Source organism: Bufo gargarizans, unplaced genomic scaffold (genome assembly GCF_014858855.1).
Source record: "Bufo gargarizans isolate SCDJY-AF-19 unplaced genomic scaffold, ASM1485885v1 fragScaff_scaffold_483_pilon, whole genome shotgun sequence".
In the NCBI taxonomy this organism is placed as follows: domain Eukaryota; kingdom Metazoa; phylum Chordata; class Amphibia; order Anura; family Bufonidae; genus Bufo; species Bufo gargarizans.
The window spans coordinates 92,913-110,699 of record NW_025334124.1 but is presented as its reverse complement, the minus strand read 5'-3'; the positions used below and the strand labels follow the sequence as shown (position 1 = coordinate 110,699).

General features: G+C 47.5%; 1 protein-coding gene across 1 annotated transcript in view; it reads right to left on the bottom strand.

The window, feature by feature from the left end:
- The window catches only part of LOC122922565 (rhomboid-related protein 3-like), a 41,825-nt gene extending 24,384 nt beyond the window's left edge, over positions 1-17,441 (bottom strand). The window contains exons 1-6 of the mRNA XM_044273220.1: positions 17,229-17,441; positions 3,715-3,873; positions 3,385-3,609; positions 2,823-2,974; positions 2,374-2,486; positions 2,201-2,301 (exon numbers count right to left, since the gene is read on the bottom strand). Coding sequence (XP_044129155.1) covers positions 2,201-2,301; positions 2,374-2,486; positions 2,823-2,974; positions 3,385-3,609; positions 3,715-3,873; positions 17,229-17,297 — 819 coding nt within the window. The 5' untranslated portion in view covers positions 17,298-17,441. The remainder of the gene's footprint in view (positions 1-2,200; positions 2,302-2,373; positions 2,487-2,822; positions 2,975-3,384; positions 3,610-3,714; positions 3,874-17,228) is intronic.
- Between the last annotated feature and the right edge of the window lie 346 nt (positions 17,442-17,787).

The window sequence follows — 17,787 nt, the reverse complement described above, 5'->3', positions numbered from 1 at the left end:
GATGGGGGGAATGGGGGTTCTGTCCCTCACTGTGATGGGGGGAATGGGGTTTCTGTCCCTCACTGTGATGGGGGGGAATGGGGGTTTCTGTCCCTCACTGTGATGGGGGGGAATGGGGGTTTCTGTCCCTCACTGTGATGGGGGAATGGGGGTTTCTGTCCCTCACTGTGATGGGGGAATGGGGGTTTCTGTCCCTCACTGTGATGGGGGGAATGGGGGTTTCTGTCCCTCACTGTGATGGGGGGAATGGGGGTTTCTGTCCCTCACTGTGATGGGGGGAATGGGGGTTTCTGTCCCTCACTGTGATGGGGGGAATGGGGGTTTCTGTCCCTCACTGTGATGGGGGGAATGGGGGTTTCTGTCCCTCACTGTGATGGGGGGAATGGGGGTTTCTGTCCCTCACTGTGATGGGGGGAATGGGGGTTTCTGTCCCTCACTGTGATGGGGGGAATGGGGGTTTCTGTCCCTCACTGTGATGGGGGGAATGGGGTTTCTGTCCCTCACTGTGATGGGGGAATGGGGGTTTTCTGTCCCTCACTGTGATGGGGGGAATGGGGGTTTCTGTCCCTCACTGTGATGGGGGGAATGGGGGTTTCTGTCCCTCACTGTGATGGGGGGAATGGGGGTTTCTGTCCCTCACTGTGATGGGGGAATGGGGGTTTCTGTCCCTCACTGTGATGGGGGAATGGGGGTTTCTGTCCCTCACTGTGATGGGGGGAATGGGGGTTTCTGTCCCTCACTGTGATGGGGGAATGGGGGTTTCTGTCCCTCACTGTGATGGGGGGAATGGGGGTTTCTGTCCCTCACTGTGATGGGGGGAATGGGGGTTTCTGTCCCTCACTGTGATGGGGGGAATGGGGGTTTCTGTCCCTCACTGTGATGGGGGAATGGGGGTTTCTGTCCCTCACTGTGATGGGGGGAATGGGGGTTTCGTCCCTCACTGTGATGGGGGAATGGGGGTTTCTGTCCCTCACTGTGATGGGGGAATGGGGGTTTCTGTCCCTCACTGTGATGGGGGGAATGGGGGTTTCTGTCCCTCACTGTGATGGGGGGAATGGGGGTTTCTGTCCCTCACTGTGATGGGGGGAATGGGGGTTTCTGTCCCTCACTGTGATGGGGGGAATGGGGGTTTCTGTCCCTCACTGTGATGGGGGGAATGGGGGTTTCTGTCCCTCACTGTGATGGGGGGAATGGGGGTTTCTGTCCCTCACTGTGATGGGGGGAATGGGGGTTTCTGTCCCTCACTGTGATGGGGGGAATGGGGGTTTCTGTCCCTCACTGTGATGGGGGGAATGGGGGTTTCTGTCCCTCACTGTGATGGGGGGAATGGGGGTTTCTGTCCCTCACTGTGATGGGGGGAATGGGGGTTTCTGTCCCTCACTGTGATGGGGGGAATGGGGGTTTCTGTCCCTCACTGTGATGGGGGGAATGGGGGTTTCTGTCCCTCACTGTGATGGGGGGAATGGGGGTTTCTGTCCCTCACTGTGATGGGGGGAATGGGGGTTTCTGTCCCTCACTGATGGGGGGAATGGGGGTTTCTGTCCCTCACCGATGGGGAGAATGGGGGGGGGTTCAGTCCCTCACCGACGGGGAGAATGGGGGGGGGGTTCAGTCCCTCACCGACGGGGAGAATGGGGGGGTTCAGTCCCTCACCGACGGGGAGAATGGGGGGGGGTTCAGTCCCTCACCGACGGGGAGAATGGGGGGGGGGTTCAGTCCCTCACCGACGGGGAGAATGGGGGGGGGGTTCAGTCCCTCACCGACGGGGAGAATGGGGGGGGGTTCAGTCCCTCACCGACGGGGAGAATGGGGGGGGGTTCAGTCCCTCACCGACGGGGAGAATGGGGGGGGGTTCAGTCCCTCACCGACGGGGAGAATGGGGGGGGGTTCAGTCCCTCACCGACGGGGAGAATGGGGGGGTTCAGTCCCTTACCGACGGGGAGAATGGGGGGGTTCAGTCCCTTACCGACGGGGAGAATGGGGGGGTTCAGTCCCTTACCGATGGGGAGAATGGGGGGGTTCAGTCCCTTACCGACGGGGAGAATGGGGGGGTTCAGTCCCTTACCGACGGGGAGAATGGGGGGGGTTCAGTCCCTTACCGACGGGGAGAATGGGGGGGTTCAGTCCCTTACCGACGGGGAGAATGGGGGGGGGGTTCATTTCCTTAGTGACAGGGGGATTGGGTGGCTCTGTTGCTCACCATAACAATATTGGCCAGGTGGGCGGACACAATGGCGTAGACTCCCCCCGATGATCCCACCACCGGAGCTGTCATGTCGGCCACAGACACGGCGAGGGAACCTGCAGAGACCAGAACAACCATCAGACATCTCCAGACCCCCCGAAACAATGAGCAGCCAACGTGACACTCACCTGCCAGGACTCCGGCAACGTACACAAAGCCGATCCTCAGCGCCCCGTGGACCATCTCCAGGGGGACACCCACCAGCAGCTGCAGCACGACGTTCACCCCCAGGTGCTCTATCCTGGAAGACACGACCCCCATATTAGAGGATGATGTGGGCCACTGATGGGCGGCGGCCTGTTACATCCCCTCCCCCTCCCAGTGTTAATCACTGATGACATCACACAGTGCGGGCTCAACCCACACATAACTTCCCACTTTGGGTGAGGGGCCCCGAGACCTCTGCATGACCCTTACCCAGCAAGAGCCAGGAGACAGTATTAAAGGGGGGGTCTGACTTCAGCAAGTGGCAGTTATCATGTAGATGCAGTTAATAGCAGGCGTATTAATCCCCCAAAAGCTGGGAGTAATTGTACCAGGGGTTGCTTTGATGGTCATGGGTGGGGGCACTACTCACCCGGCATGCATGAATATGTAGCTGAGGTATCGCCAGGCCTGCGCCCTGAGCTGCGGGTGGTACACCAGAGGATTCTTCTTTAGGTACTGAGAATGCGTCACTTGCAGGACGAAGCGGTTCAGCAGCAGGCCATAATATACAAAGATGGCGACCTGCGACACAGATAGAGCAACTATCATCATCCACCAGGCGTCACTGAACCCACACAAATAAAACGCCTTTGCCTATGAGGCACGACTTTGAACTAGCGGTCTACTGTATTGAGAAGGCACTGGCACTTCTGTGAGCCCGTGGCCTACTCTCCTAGGTCACGGACAGCACGTTCATCAGTCACGTGGCCTAAGAGCAGCTCAGCCTCATTGAAGTGAATGGAGCTGAGGGCGGCCACAATAAAACATACGGCGCTCTGCTTGGTGAGCACAGAGAAAGCTGATCGGCGAGGGCCCCGGGTGTCAGACCCCCACCGATCAGTATTAAAATCTCAGAAAACCCTTTTAAGATGGAGGTTTGTGGTCTTGTGTAGGCTCGTTCTGTCTGAGAGCAGGAACTCGGCGGCACTTACCTCCACAATGGTGACCGTGATCATGAACCAGGGAGGGGGGCACCCCGTGTAGTTGTCATAGAACCACTTCCGGTCTATCTCACGGGGCAGGGTCTCATAGGCAACATGGCGGATCAGGCGCTGCGTGAGATCCAAGCTGGATTCCTCCAGAAGAGTCTTCTTGCACAGGCGTCGGTTTCCCTGCAGAATGGCGCGGCGGAAGCTGTCAGACCTTCTGTTGCCTATCTAAAGACACAAAGAGAAGGAGCATTATAACGGTCTAATGTCCAGTCAGTTGCTGGGGGTCACTTGACGGCACCAGGTCCTGCTGCCCTCGCTGCGGGCACTCACCAGATTCAGGACATCCTGGTAGCAGATCTTTCCCTCTGCATTGCTGTGTGCTAGGGCCAGCAGGACATCCAGCTTGTGGGGGTCCAGCTCAGGACCATGCTTCTGCAGGAGGGTCCAGAACTGCTGACTGCTGATGTAGCCGCTGCTCTCACAATCAAGCTGGAAGAGACAAGAAGGCTTAGGCCTCAGACACTGGCTCCTCACACATAACTAGGGGCCACAGTTCTGGAGGGCCCCAGCACCAAGTACAGCAGTTACAGAAATGTGAGAAACCATCACGATCAGATCCTCCACATATAACATAACCACCACATCCATGTAATACGACGTAACAACTCATACATGTAAAATGATAGGTATGACACATACATTATAGGACCTACCACACACATGTACACCACAGGACCCATCACATACATATAACACTAAAATTATGGGGTCCATGTAAACCTGATGTTCGAGATCATGAAAACAACCTACAACACAGATAAAAAAAAACTATTAAATATCTAAGAATACACATTGGAGAGGGGGGATGTGGGCTTTAGGATTCAGGAAGACATTTTTAGCTTATCAAAATAACCTATTGTAAAGAAAACGACCCAAGGCGGAACCAGAGACACCGGCCCATAAGAAATTGGGGGAACCAAAGCGACTGCCCAGGAGGAACCAGAGGCACCACCCTGGTGAAACGAGAGAAACAACCCAGGAGTAACCAGAGGTACAATCCAGTAGTAACTAGAGAGACTCGAGTGTGTGTGTGTGGGGGGTGGGGGGCATAAGACAGAACGTCTAGGAGAAATTGAAGAAACTAAAAAAGACAGAACCCAGAAGTAACCAGAGAAAACACCCAGGAGAAAATGGAGGAACAAAAGACACCACCCAGCAGTAACCAGAGACAAAATTGGTAGAAATAAGACATCAAACTGAGGAGAAACTGAAGGAACTAGAGACAGAACCCAGAAGTAACTACACAGAACACCCAAGAAAAACTGGAAGAACTAGAGACACAACACATAAGGAATCAGAGACACCACCCAAACTGGAGGACTTAGAGACCACCCAGGAGGAACCAGAGAGAACACACTGGAATAACCAGACTACCCAGGAGAAACTGGAGGAACCAGAGCAACTGCCCAGGAGGAACCAGAGAGAACAGCAAGGTGAAACTGGAGAATCTAGAGACACCGTTTAAAAGTAACCAGAGAGACATCCAGGAGGAGCCAGAGAGAACACCCAGAAGAAACTGGAGAAATTAAAGACTAACCAGTGAGACCACACAGAATGAACCAAAGACATAGCCCATCTGTAACTAGAGACACTGCCCAGGATAAACTAGAAGAGTTTGAGAAACCACCAGAGCTGTCCAGGGGAAACAAGAGACACCGCCATAGAGTAACCAGAGACAACATCTAGGAGAAAAAGAACTAGAGTAACCACCAGGAGAAACATGAAAGACCATCCTGAAGGAACCAAAAACAAGCCAGATGTACCCATAGACACCGCCCAGGTGGAACCAGAGAAACTGGAAGAACTAGATAAATCGCCCAGGAGTAACCAGAGATGACACTAGGGACTAACTAACCATAGACATCACCCATTAGAAACTGGAAGAGCTAGAGACAACAATAAGGAAAAAAAAAAATGGAAAAAAAACCCCAGGGGGAACCAGAGAGGCCATTCAGGAGAAATTGGGGGAACTAGGCGCACCACTCCGGAGAAACCAGAAAGACCATCCAGCATGAAATGAAGAGATTCAGGAATACACATGGGACAGCTGAAATGTGGGATTTATGATCACAGAAGACACTTAGCTTATCAAAACAAAATTATCCAAAATAAAAATATACAAAGGAGAAACTAGAGACACTGGCTTAGAGGTACCGAGAAAAAAATTGTTCAGAAAGAACCGGGAGAAACTGACAAAATCAGTAAAAAACACCCAGGAGGAGCCAGAGAGAACACTCAGGAGAAACTGGAGAATGTAGATATGACCACCCAGGATGAACCACAGAAACTAGAGGGACCAGAGAAACTGGAGTTATCACATGTACTTCATGTAACCGGAGCTCTATAACCTCAATGCCTTCATCTCCTTTTTTTCCTTCCCTTTTCCCTTTCTTGTTTTCCTTCCTATAATCTTCCTTCACTATCTTATTAATCCTCCCTTTCTCCCTATTCTTCACCCTCCTCTTCTTTTCCTTCCTCTTCTAGTCCCTTTTGCTCTCCTTCTAGCTCACCCATCTCCTTCTCTTCGTCTTCTTTTTCTTCTACTTCCTCCCATTTTTTCTTTTCTCGTTCATTTGCAAATTGCGACCTCTTTTCTGTCCCCTCTTCTCTTCTCCCCTTTCTTTTTCCTGTTCTTTCCTCTCGTATTCTTCTTCCTCCTCTTTTTTGCAATCCTCCTCATCCTATTCTTTACTTTTTTTGTTGTGTTATTCTTTTGTTTCTCCTCTTTTTGTTTTATCCTCTTCTTCCCCTTGACCCTAGTCGTCTTTCTTCTTCTTTATTTTATTCTCTTATTCTTCCTCCTCTTCATCTTGTTTATCTTCCTCCTTTTCATTTTTCCTTCTTCCTCCTCCTCCAATTTCCCCCCACTGTATCTTCTTCATTTACTTATGTATTCCTCTTCTTGTTTTTCTTCTTTCCTCCTCAGTTCCTTCCTCCTTTCTTCTTCCTCCTCTATTTTTTGCCCCTCTTCATTTTCTTCCATTCTTTTCTTTTTCCTCCTCCTCTTCTTTTTTCATAGTCCTCTTCTTTTTATTTCCTTCTTTCTCTTTTTTTTTCCATAGTCCTCTTCTTCTTCCTCCTATTTTTCCTTCCTCCTTTCTTCTTCCTCTTCCCCTTAGCCTCCAGATCCCAGTTCAAGCACACAGCGTTGCGCCTCGCTCACATCTCAGTGACAGAGAGACCATTGTTATCTGGAGATGTCCAGCTGGGACGCTGGGTGAAGATCCGCAGACAAAAGAGCGGCAGATGGTGAAGATGGCCAGACACGGTGGGGTTTATCCGCTTATGTGGAGGATGGGCCGGCAAGTATTACTCTTCAGATAATAGACCTTTGTCTGGATGCACGGGCTGCTGGGGCCACGGAGTCCACACAACTCCCGCTATTCTTATCTAGCAATACTTTGAGGTCATACAAGAGCATCGGCGGCAATGACAACAAATAATTATGTGAACCCCAGCAATGGTCCTTCTGAGGTCAGGTGACACATCTGATCTCCAAATAAAACCTCAGAATGGGAATCAGGGAAACTATGAGGAGTATCATGCAGCATGAAGAACGGACCGCCATGCTGGACACTGCGCCCTGCATGCATAACATGCCAAATAATGGCGCCGAACGCAGCGGGATTTCTGTACACATGGCTCATGGGGTCACCAGGTTACTGCGGGGAGGATGGATTGTGGGTACTGGGCTGTCCGCAGCAAGGGCCACATGGGGAACGGGTCACACGTGCTGCTGACGTTATAATGTATGGCTGCATCCAAGTGTCAGAGCCAGCGCACCAGAATACAATGCGATGGGCGATGCCATGAAGGGGCGACTCCTGTACTGTAATATTAACCAGCTCCTGCCCACACCAACATAGGGGGCTGATGGAATGGACACGTCCGGACAATGGAGACTTTATAATGTCCAGCCGATCAGTCTCTGGTCGAGAGACAATCTACTGCCCACATCCAGTACCAAGGGATGATCTCCTGAAATCCTTTGTACTGCTGGGGGCCCTGGCTTCCTCCACAATGACGCTGCTAGTCTGCTACCCTAACTTCTCCCCTGAAATACTCTGCACCGTACACTGCAGGTAGTGCTTGGCGTCTGGCATACTTCTAATAGGTGATTAACATGCTGAGCCCTCCCACAGAACTGCAGCAGCCGCCTCCAGACATCCCAGCGCAGGCGGCAGAAACGTCACAGGCGAAGCTCAGACAACTGCTCAGCTCTGCAAACAAATGTCCTCAATATGACGGGGCAAAGCGTGAGCTCTTCAGTCCAGAAATTATCACATATATGGAGAATGGTGACGTCAAATGATATCTGGAGAGTTGTGATGTCACCTCCTAAATAATATAATGTACATCTAGAGATTGGTGATGTCACCTCCTGTATAATATAACTGATATCTGGAGAGCGGTGATGTCACCTCCTGTATAATATAACTGATATCTGGAGAGCGGTGATGTCACCTCCTGTATAATATAACTGATGATATCTGGAGAGCGGTGATGTCACCTCCTGTATAATATAACTGATGATATCTGGAGAGCGGTGATGTCACCTCCTGTATAATATAACTGATGATATCTGGAGAGCGGTGATGTCACCTCCTGTATAATATAACTGATGATATCTGGAGAGCGGTGATGTCACCTCCTGTATAATATAACTGATATCTGGAGAGCAGTGATGTCACCTCCTGTATAATATAACTGATATCTGGAGAGCAGTGATGTCACCTCCTGTATAATATAACTGATATCTGGAGAGCGGTGATGTCCCCTCCTGTATAATATAACTGATATCTGGAGGGCGGTGATGTCACCTCCTGTATAATATAACTGATATCTGGAGGGCGGTGATGTCACCTCCTGTATAATATAACTGATATCTGGAGAGCGGTGATGTCACCTCCTGTATAATATAACTGATATCTGGAGAGCGGTGATGTCACTTCCTGTATAATATAACTGATATCTGGAGAGCGGTGATGTCACCTCCTATGTAATATCAATTACATCCAGAGGGTGGTGATGTCACAGCTGTACAGCTCTGGAAAGGTGATAGCGTTGGTGGAGAGGACAGGTCATGGAAGTAGTGTTACAGGCCGGGAAGGGTGCAGGCGGTGAGGACAGGTTGTGGCGTCCGCCGTGAGGACAGGTTGTGGCGTCCGCGCTGAGTGCAGGGGAGTGTGCAGGCGGTGAGGACAGGTTGTGGCCTCCGCAGGCGGTGAGGACAGGTTGTGGCGTCCGCCGTGAGGACAGGTTGTGGCGTCCGCGCTGAGTGCAGGGGAGTGTGCAGGCGGTGAGGACAGGTTGTGGCGTCCGCCGTGAGGACAGGTTGTGGCGTCCGCGCTGAGTGCAGGGGAGTGTGCAGGCGGTGAGGACAGGTTGTGGCGTCCGCGCTGAGTGCAGGGGAGTGTGCAGGCTGTAAGGACAGGCTGTGGCCTCCGCGGTGAGGACAGGCGATTCTCCTGTTTATATAGTTGAAGTTCCCGCATACTATAAAAGCTGAGACGAGGGGCAGAGATCCGCGGATTCTCCACATGAGATCACAGGTTCTGCTGCAGCAGGTCGCACCCGAGCTCAGTGACAACCAGCAGCACAAGTCCCTCCCCTGCAGGACACCTAGCACAGAAATGGATGAACGTCCCCCTCCCTATATGGCCGCCAAAATGGAGGTTGGCGCTGTCCAATGAGAAACAACAGAATCCTCTCCACATTCTGTAAAAAAAAACTGTGGAAGGCGTCGCTGTGGACGGGGCGGCTGAGAATTATTACCGGGAAGTCTCATCATCACCGCAATCACAGGAATGTGCCGGACAATCACCCCCATTATCAACAACCATGTGAGGAGCAGAGTGGTCACCGACCCAGACTATGCACAAGAGCAGGCTCCGCCTCCTGGAGATTATAAACCAAAGTGACATCATCACACACCGGAGATTATAAACCAGAGTGACATCATCACACACCGGAGATTATAAACCAGAGTGTGAAAGTCTAAAAAAAATCCCTTTATTATATCAGGTAAGGGTACAGGTGTGCCCGTATTAAAAACGTATTGCTGTATAGCTATAACAAAAAACTCCCACAAAAAGAAAAAGGGGGTGGGGGGAGATAAATATTATATATAAACAAATAATATATACATATGTAATAGGGAAGTCAGGGGGGTGGAATATGGTGAACCGTCCGAGTCACCCAGGGCTGCCCCCTGATGGTGGAGGTTCCCCGCTCCTAAAACTGATACATCCCTATTACAACCCTACAAGGATAAGTTCAAAAAGAGTAGAAAGATAACACCACGCAAAAAAAAAAAAAAAAAAACACGTATTCGTCTGCTACTGGGCAAAAACCATCTGTCCTATACTGAACCGAGTGTGCGGATTACATATCCGAAGCCGGAATTGTGGTACCGCGCTGTCACGATATTTGGCTCTGCATTAGTACGCCTACAGGAGTGAAGCACTTGGAAAGCGTTGAATCCTATGGAACAGAACGAGTTTTACTCCAACAATTTCCTGATCTACATCAGAGCTTGCGCAGTAAACAGTGTACGAAAATGTAATGGAATAAGGCTACTTTCACACTCGCGTTCGGTGCGGATCCGTCTTGCATCTGCACAAACGGATCCGCACCAATAATCCAAACCCTTGTATCTGTTAATAACGGATCCGTTTTCATTATTCATAAAAAAAAAAAAGTCTAAGTCAAAATGGATCCGTCTCAACTTACACTGAAAGTCAATGGGGGACGGATCCGTTTTCAATTGCACTGTACTGTATCAGTGAAAAATGGATCCGTCCCCATTGACTTACATTGTAAGTCAGGACGGATCCGTTTGGCTCCGCATCGTCAGACGGTCACCAAAACGCTGGAAGCAGCATTTTAGTGACCGTCTAAAAAACGCAACGGAGACGCAGCCAAATTGATGCTTTCTGAACGGATCCTTATCCATTCAGAATTCATTGGGGCTGAACTGATCCGTTTTGGGCCGCTTGTGAGAGCCCTGAACGGATCTCTTAAGTTTCTGACTTGAGCGAGGCCCAGTATCTTTATGGAACCGCTTTCCATGTTCGTCACTTACGTGTCCCAAATTGGGTGGGAAAAAGTCAAGATGGGAATGTAAGAAATGCAATGACATTCGGCAGCCAAGTTGTTCATGTGCTGTTAGCATGTTGTCCACTAGTTCAGCAGAGTCTGCAGCTCGTCTGTTCCCAAGGAAGTACTAGCACAAATGCATCCCGAGCTGCAAGACGCCCTCGCTCTGTCAGATTCTGGCGCTGATCATAAGTAGTGTATTTGCCACATATGTAGCAGAAATTGTCTGGATCGTTAACACATTTGTATTTATCTTAAGTTTCAGAACTGATAGCACTATAGCAGATCACTGTATCCAAATCTGTCCAGCTTGCCTTATATACTTACTGCTGACATCAGCCTGAGGGCGTCCGGACATGGCCATTGGAATCTCCAATATAATGCATTAATATTATAACTAAATAGGCTTTGCATGTACTTAACCCTTTAAGGACCTCCGCCGTACAAGTCCGATCCCCAAACATGGCTCCCGCTTGCACGGGTTTCTGTTATTTTAAATATCAGAGACCCACGGCACATGTATGCGATCAGCCATAAGGCTGATCGCATACATTTTCCCTTTCAGATGCCAAGGTCAAATGTAACCACCGCATCTGCGCAGTCCGGAAGCGGAAGTTGCGCACTTCTGCTCCGGTGACAGGGTTCCCCGGCTGAGATCGTGGAACCTGTTACATTGATCTAATAGGCTGAAGCCTCAAGCAGGCTTCGGTGCCTATTAGATGACTATACCAATACAGGTCACTAGGTGGCAGCATAGTATTGGTATAGTGCAGGGATGCTTAACCTGCGGCCCTCCAGCTGTTATAAAACTACAACTCCCATCATGCTCTGCTGTAGGCTGTCCAGACATGCTGGGAGTTGTAGTTTTGCAACAGCCACAGGTTGGGCATCCCCGGTAGAGTGCAAATTAAGTGTTCAATGGTGTCTATATACACATCAATGAACACAATAGCCAATCTAATGATTGCCATTGTCACCCAAGGTGAATAAAAAAATAAATAAAAATAAAAAGTAAAAAAAAAAGTTTTTGCAAATAAAAAAAATAAAAAAGTTTAAATCACCCCCCTTTCCTTAAAATAAAAAAATAAACATCATGGGCATCGGCACATGCGAAAATGCCCATACTATTAAAATATAACAATATTAATGACATACGGTAAATGGCGTAATGGGAAAAAAAAAAAAAACCTGCCAATTATCCATTTTTTGTCACTTCAACTACCCAATATTTTTTTTTATAAGTGATCAAAAAGTCGCACACACTTCAAATTGGTATCACTGAAAAGAATGAGCCCTCACACAGCCACGTACACATAACCTCAAAAAAGATATAGGGTTCAGAATATGGTTATAAAAAATAAATATTTCCCTCAAAAGGTTTAAATTTTTTTTTCAGTATTAAAATACAAGAAAAATTATACAAGTGTGGTATCGTTGTAACCGTTCTGAACTGGAGAATGAAGATAACAGGTTAATTTTACCGCATAGTGTACAGTGTAAAAAATAAAAACCTTTATCAGAATTGCGTTTTTTCCCAATTTTACCCCATTTGGAATTTTTTTCCCGCTTCCTACTACATGGTATGCAACTGTAAATGGCGCCATTAGAAAGTACAACTTGTCCCGCAAAAAATAAGCCCTCATAAGGCTATTTGAATGGAAAAATAAAAAAGGCAGGACTATGGGAAGGCGCGGAGTGAAATACGAAAACGCAAAAATGGAAAATCCCAGGGTCCTTAACCCCTTAAGGATCGGGCCATTTTTCACCTTAAGGACTTGGCCATTTTTTGCAAATCTGACCAGTGTCACTTTATGTGGTTATAACTTTAAAACGCTTTGACTTATCCAGGCCTTTCTGAGACTGTTTTCTTGTCACATATTGTACTTCATGACACTGGAAAAATGGAGTAAAAAAAAAAAAAAATAATGTTATTTATTAAAAAAATTCCAAATTGACCAAAAATTGGGAAAAATTATTTCTCTACTTTTATAATAGATAGTAATACCTCTAAAATAGTTATTATTTACATTCCCCATATGTCTACTTCATGTTTGGATCATTTTGGGAATGATATTTGATTTTTGGGGGATGTTACAAGGCTTAGAAGTTTAGAAGCAAATCTTGAACTTTTTCAGAAAATTTCTAAAACCCACTTTTTAAGGACCTCACTTTGTGGGGCTTACATAATAGAAACCACCCAAAAATGACCCCATTCTAGAAACGACACCCCTCAAGGTATTCAAAGCTGATTTTACAAACGTCGTTAACCCTTTAGGTGTTCCACAAGAATGAATGGAAAATAGAGATACAATTTCAAAATTTCACTGTTTTGACAGATTTTCCATTTTAATATTTTTTTTACCAGTTACAAAGCAAGGGTTAACAGCCCAACAAAACTAAATATTTTTAGCCCCGATTCTGTCGTTTATAGAAACACCCCATATGTGGTCGTAAACTGCTGTATGGGCACACGGCAGGGCGCAGAAGGAAAGGAACGCCATACTTTTTTTTGACATGTCCCATTTGAAGCCCCCCTGATGCACCCCTAGAGTAGAAACTCCCAAAAAGTGACCCCATTTTGAAAACTACAGGATAAGGTGGCAGTTTTGTTGGTACATATGATTTTTGGTTGCTCTATATTACACTTTTTGAGAGGCAAGGTAACAAGAAATAGCTGTTTTGGCAGCGTTTTTATTTTTTGTTATTCACAACATTCATCTGAGAGGTTAGATCATGTGGCATTTTTATAGAGCAGGTTGTCACGGACGCGGCAATACCAAATATGACAACTTTTTTTGTTGGTTGTTTCAGTTTTACATAACAAAGCATTTTTGTAAAAAAAAAATATTTTTTTTGTGTCTCCACATTCTGAAAGCCGTAGTTTTATTTATTTTTTTGGGCGACTGTCTTGTGTAGAGGCTCATTTTATTCGGGATGAGATGACGGTTTGATTGGCACTATTTTGGGGTGCGTATGACTTTTTGATCGCTTGCTATTACACTTTTTGTGATGTAAGGTGACAAAAAAAAAAGAAGCTTTTTTTACACCGTTTTTATTTAATTATTTTTACAATATTCATCTGAGGGGTTAGGTCATGGGATATAGTTATAGAGCAGGTTCTTATGGACGCGGCGATACCTAATATGTTTTTTATTTACTTAAGTTTTACACAATACCAGCATTTTTTAAACAATAAAAATTATGTTTTAGCGTCTCCATATTCTGAGCCATAGTTTTTTTATTTATTGGGCTCAGGTAGGCGCTCATTTTTTGCGGGATGAGGTGACGGTTAGATTGGTACTATTTTGGGAGGCATATGACTTTTTGATTACTTGGTGTTGCACTTTTTGTGATGTAAGGTGACAAAAATGGCTTTTTTTTTTACACCGTTTTAATTTTTTTTATGGTATTTATCGGACAGGGTGGATCATGTGATATATTTATAGAGCCAGTTATTATGGACGCGGTGATACCTAATATGTGTGTGTTTTGTTTTTTTATTATAAAATAAGGAGAAAGGGCGTTTTTTTAATCTTTTTTTACTTTATTACTTTATAAAATTTTATCAAAAAAAAAATAAAAATTTTCTTTACTTTATTTCTGATGTTCACTTTTGGAGGTCTGATCCCCTCTCGATGAGCTCACTCAAACACAAACCCCTTCTATGCCGCGGTCAGCAATCGCCAATACGGGGGGATACACAGGACCCCCGGCATTGACCCAGGGTGCCTGCTGATTGATTTCAGCAGGCACCCAGTTACGATCACTGCCCGCTGCAGTGATTTCAAACACACAGGGCGTACAGGTGTCAGTAAGTACCAGGACATCAGGGTGTACCTGAGGTTAAGGGGTTAAAATCTAGATGTGTCAGGCAAATTCATCTTTGGAATCAGCGCTCATTTTAGTAGAAATCACATGTTTTTGTCTCAATAGCAAAATGATTGTTGTGCGGTGTAATAGCACAGAGATGTGATGGAGCGACATCATCATCATCATCATCACCATCACACACACTGGAGATTAGTGGCATCGCCATCACACACAGTGGAGATTAGTGGCATCGCCATCACACACAGTGGAGATTAGTGGCATCGCCATCACACACAGTGGAGATTAGTGACATCACACACACAGTGGAGATTAGTGACATCATCACACACAGTGGAGATTAGTGACATCATCACACACAGTGGAGATTAGTGACATCATCACACACAGTGGAGATTAGTGACATCATCACACACAGTGGAGATTAGTGACATCATCACACACAGTGGAGATTAGTGACATCATCACACACAGTGGAGATTAGTGACATCATCACACACAGTGGAGATTAGTGACATCATCACACACAGTGGAGATTAGTGGCATCGCCATCACACACACTGGAGATTAGTGGCATCGCCATCACACACACTGGAGATTAGTGGCATCGCCATCACACACACTGGAGATTAGTGGCATCGCCATCACACACACTGGAGATTAGTGGCATCGCCATCACACACACTGGAGATTAGTGGCATCGCCATCACACACACTGGAGATTAGTGGCATCGCCATCACACACAACTGGAGATTAGTGGCATCGCCATCACACCACACTGGAGATTAGTGGCATCGCCATCACACACACTGGAGATTAGTGGCATCGCCATCAACACACACTGGAGATTAGTGGCATCGCCATCACACACACTGGAGATTAGTGGCATCGCCATCGCCATCACACACACTGAGATTAGTGGCATCGCCATCACACACACTGGAGATTAGTGGCATCGCCATCACACACACTGGAGATTAGTGGCATCGCCATCACACACACTGGAGATTAGTGGCATCGCCATCACACACACTGGAGATTAGTGGCATCGCCATCACACACACTGGAGATTAGTGGCATCGCCATCACACACACTGGAGATTAGTGGCATCGCCATCACACACACTGGAGATTAGTGGCATCGCCATCACACACACTGGAGATTAGTGGCATCGCCATCACACACACTGGAGATTAGTGGCATCGCCATCACACACACTGGAGATTAGTGGCATCGCCATCACACACACTGGAGATTAGTGGCATCGCCATCACACACACTGGAGATTAGTGGCATCGCCATCACACACACTGGAGATTAGTGGCATCGCCATCACACACACTGGAGATTAGTGGCATCGCCATCACACACACTGGAGATTAGTGGCATCGCCATCACACACACTGGAGATTAGTGGCATCGCCATCACACACACTGGAGATTAGTGGCATCGCCATCACACACACTGGAGATTAGTGGCAATCATCACCATCACACACACTGGCGATTAGTGGCATCGCCATCACACACACTGGAGATTAGTGACATCACACACACTGGAGATTAGTGGCATCATCACACACAGTGGAGATTAGTGACATCATCACACACAGTGGAGATTAGTGACATCATCACACACAGTGGAGATTAGTGACATCATCACACACAGTGGAGATTAGTGACATCATCACACACAGTGGAGATTAGTGACATCATCACACACAGTGGAGATTAGTGACATCATCACACACAGTGGAGATTAGTGACATCATCACACACAGTGGAGATTAGTGACATCATCACACACAGTGGAGATTAGTGGACATCATCACACACAGTGGAGATTTTTTTTTTTTTTTCTTTTTTTTTATGTGACATCATCACACACAGTGGAGATTAGTGACATCATCACACACAGTGGAGATTAGTGACATCATCACACACAGTGGAGATTAGTGACATCATCACACACAGTGGAGATTAGTGACATCATCACACACAGTGGAGATTAGTGACATCACACACACAGTGGAGATTAGTGACATCATCACACACAGTGGAGATTAGTGACATCATCACACACAGTGGAGATTAGTGACATCATCACACACAGTGGAGATTAGTGACATCATCACACACAGTGGAGATTAGTGACATATCACACACAGTGGAGATTAGTGACATCATCACACACAGTGGAGATTAGTGACATCATCACACACAGTGGAGATTAGTGACATCACACACACAGTGGAGATTAGTGACATCATCACACAGTGGAGATTAGTGACATATCACACACAGTGGAGATTAGTGACATCATCACACACAGTGGAGATTAGTGACATATCACACACAGTGGAGATTAGTGACATCACACACAGTGGAGATTAGTGACATATCACACACAGTGGAGATTAGTGACATATCACACACAGTGGAGATTAGTGACATATCACACACAGTGGAGATTAGTGACATCACACACAGTGGAGATTAGTGACATATCACACACAGTGGAGATTAGTGACATCACACACAGTGGAGATTAGTGACATCACACACAGTGGAGATTAGTGACATCACACACAGTGGAGATTAGTGACATCACACACAGTGGAGATTAGTGACATCACACACAGTGGAGATTAGTGACATCACACACAGTGGAGATTAGTGACATCACACACAGTGGGTCCGGCCGGCGTGGCTACATTACAGTGCACTTTCCTGCGTCATACAGAACATACAGACAGCCTGGTTTTGGGCAGAGAGGGATAATGGGGTCACCCTGTATGGAGGGGCCCCCATACTGGTCTGGCGGACCCCGGGATAGTGACTGACAGCCCCTCTTACCTGCATGAAGAGCCCTTCCAACGGCGAGAGCGGAGGAGACGGGTAAGTGACAGACGTGACCCCAGTCATCGCCAGGCTCGGCTGACAGAGCTCCCTAGAAAGTCCACATCACCTGAGGGTCCATCCTGGAGCACAGCAGTGATGTCCGGATCATGAACGGACCGTTCTTTTGAATAGATTCAGATCACTGAACCGGAGGAGTCCGTTCACCTGCCTGATCCGAGTGAAGCCGCTCAGTCAGATCAGCAGCAGGCAGGGGAAGCTAGCCCCGCCCCTCCCCGCCCTACAACCAATTAGAAGCAGCAGCAAGCAGTGGGATCTAGCCCCGCCCCTCCCCGCCCTCCAACCAATCAGAGGCAGCAGCCGTGACTCACAGCACAGGGGGAGTAGGCTGAGAGTTTATTACTCTCAGCCGACCACGGGGGTAAATATTGCATGTAGCAGAGCTGTGTGTGTACAGGGTGCAGGCAGCAGTGTAGCATGTAGCAGAGCTGTGTGTGTACAGGGTGCATGCAGCAGTGTAGCATGTAGCAGAGCTGTGTGTACAGGGTGCATGCAG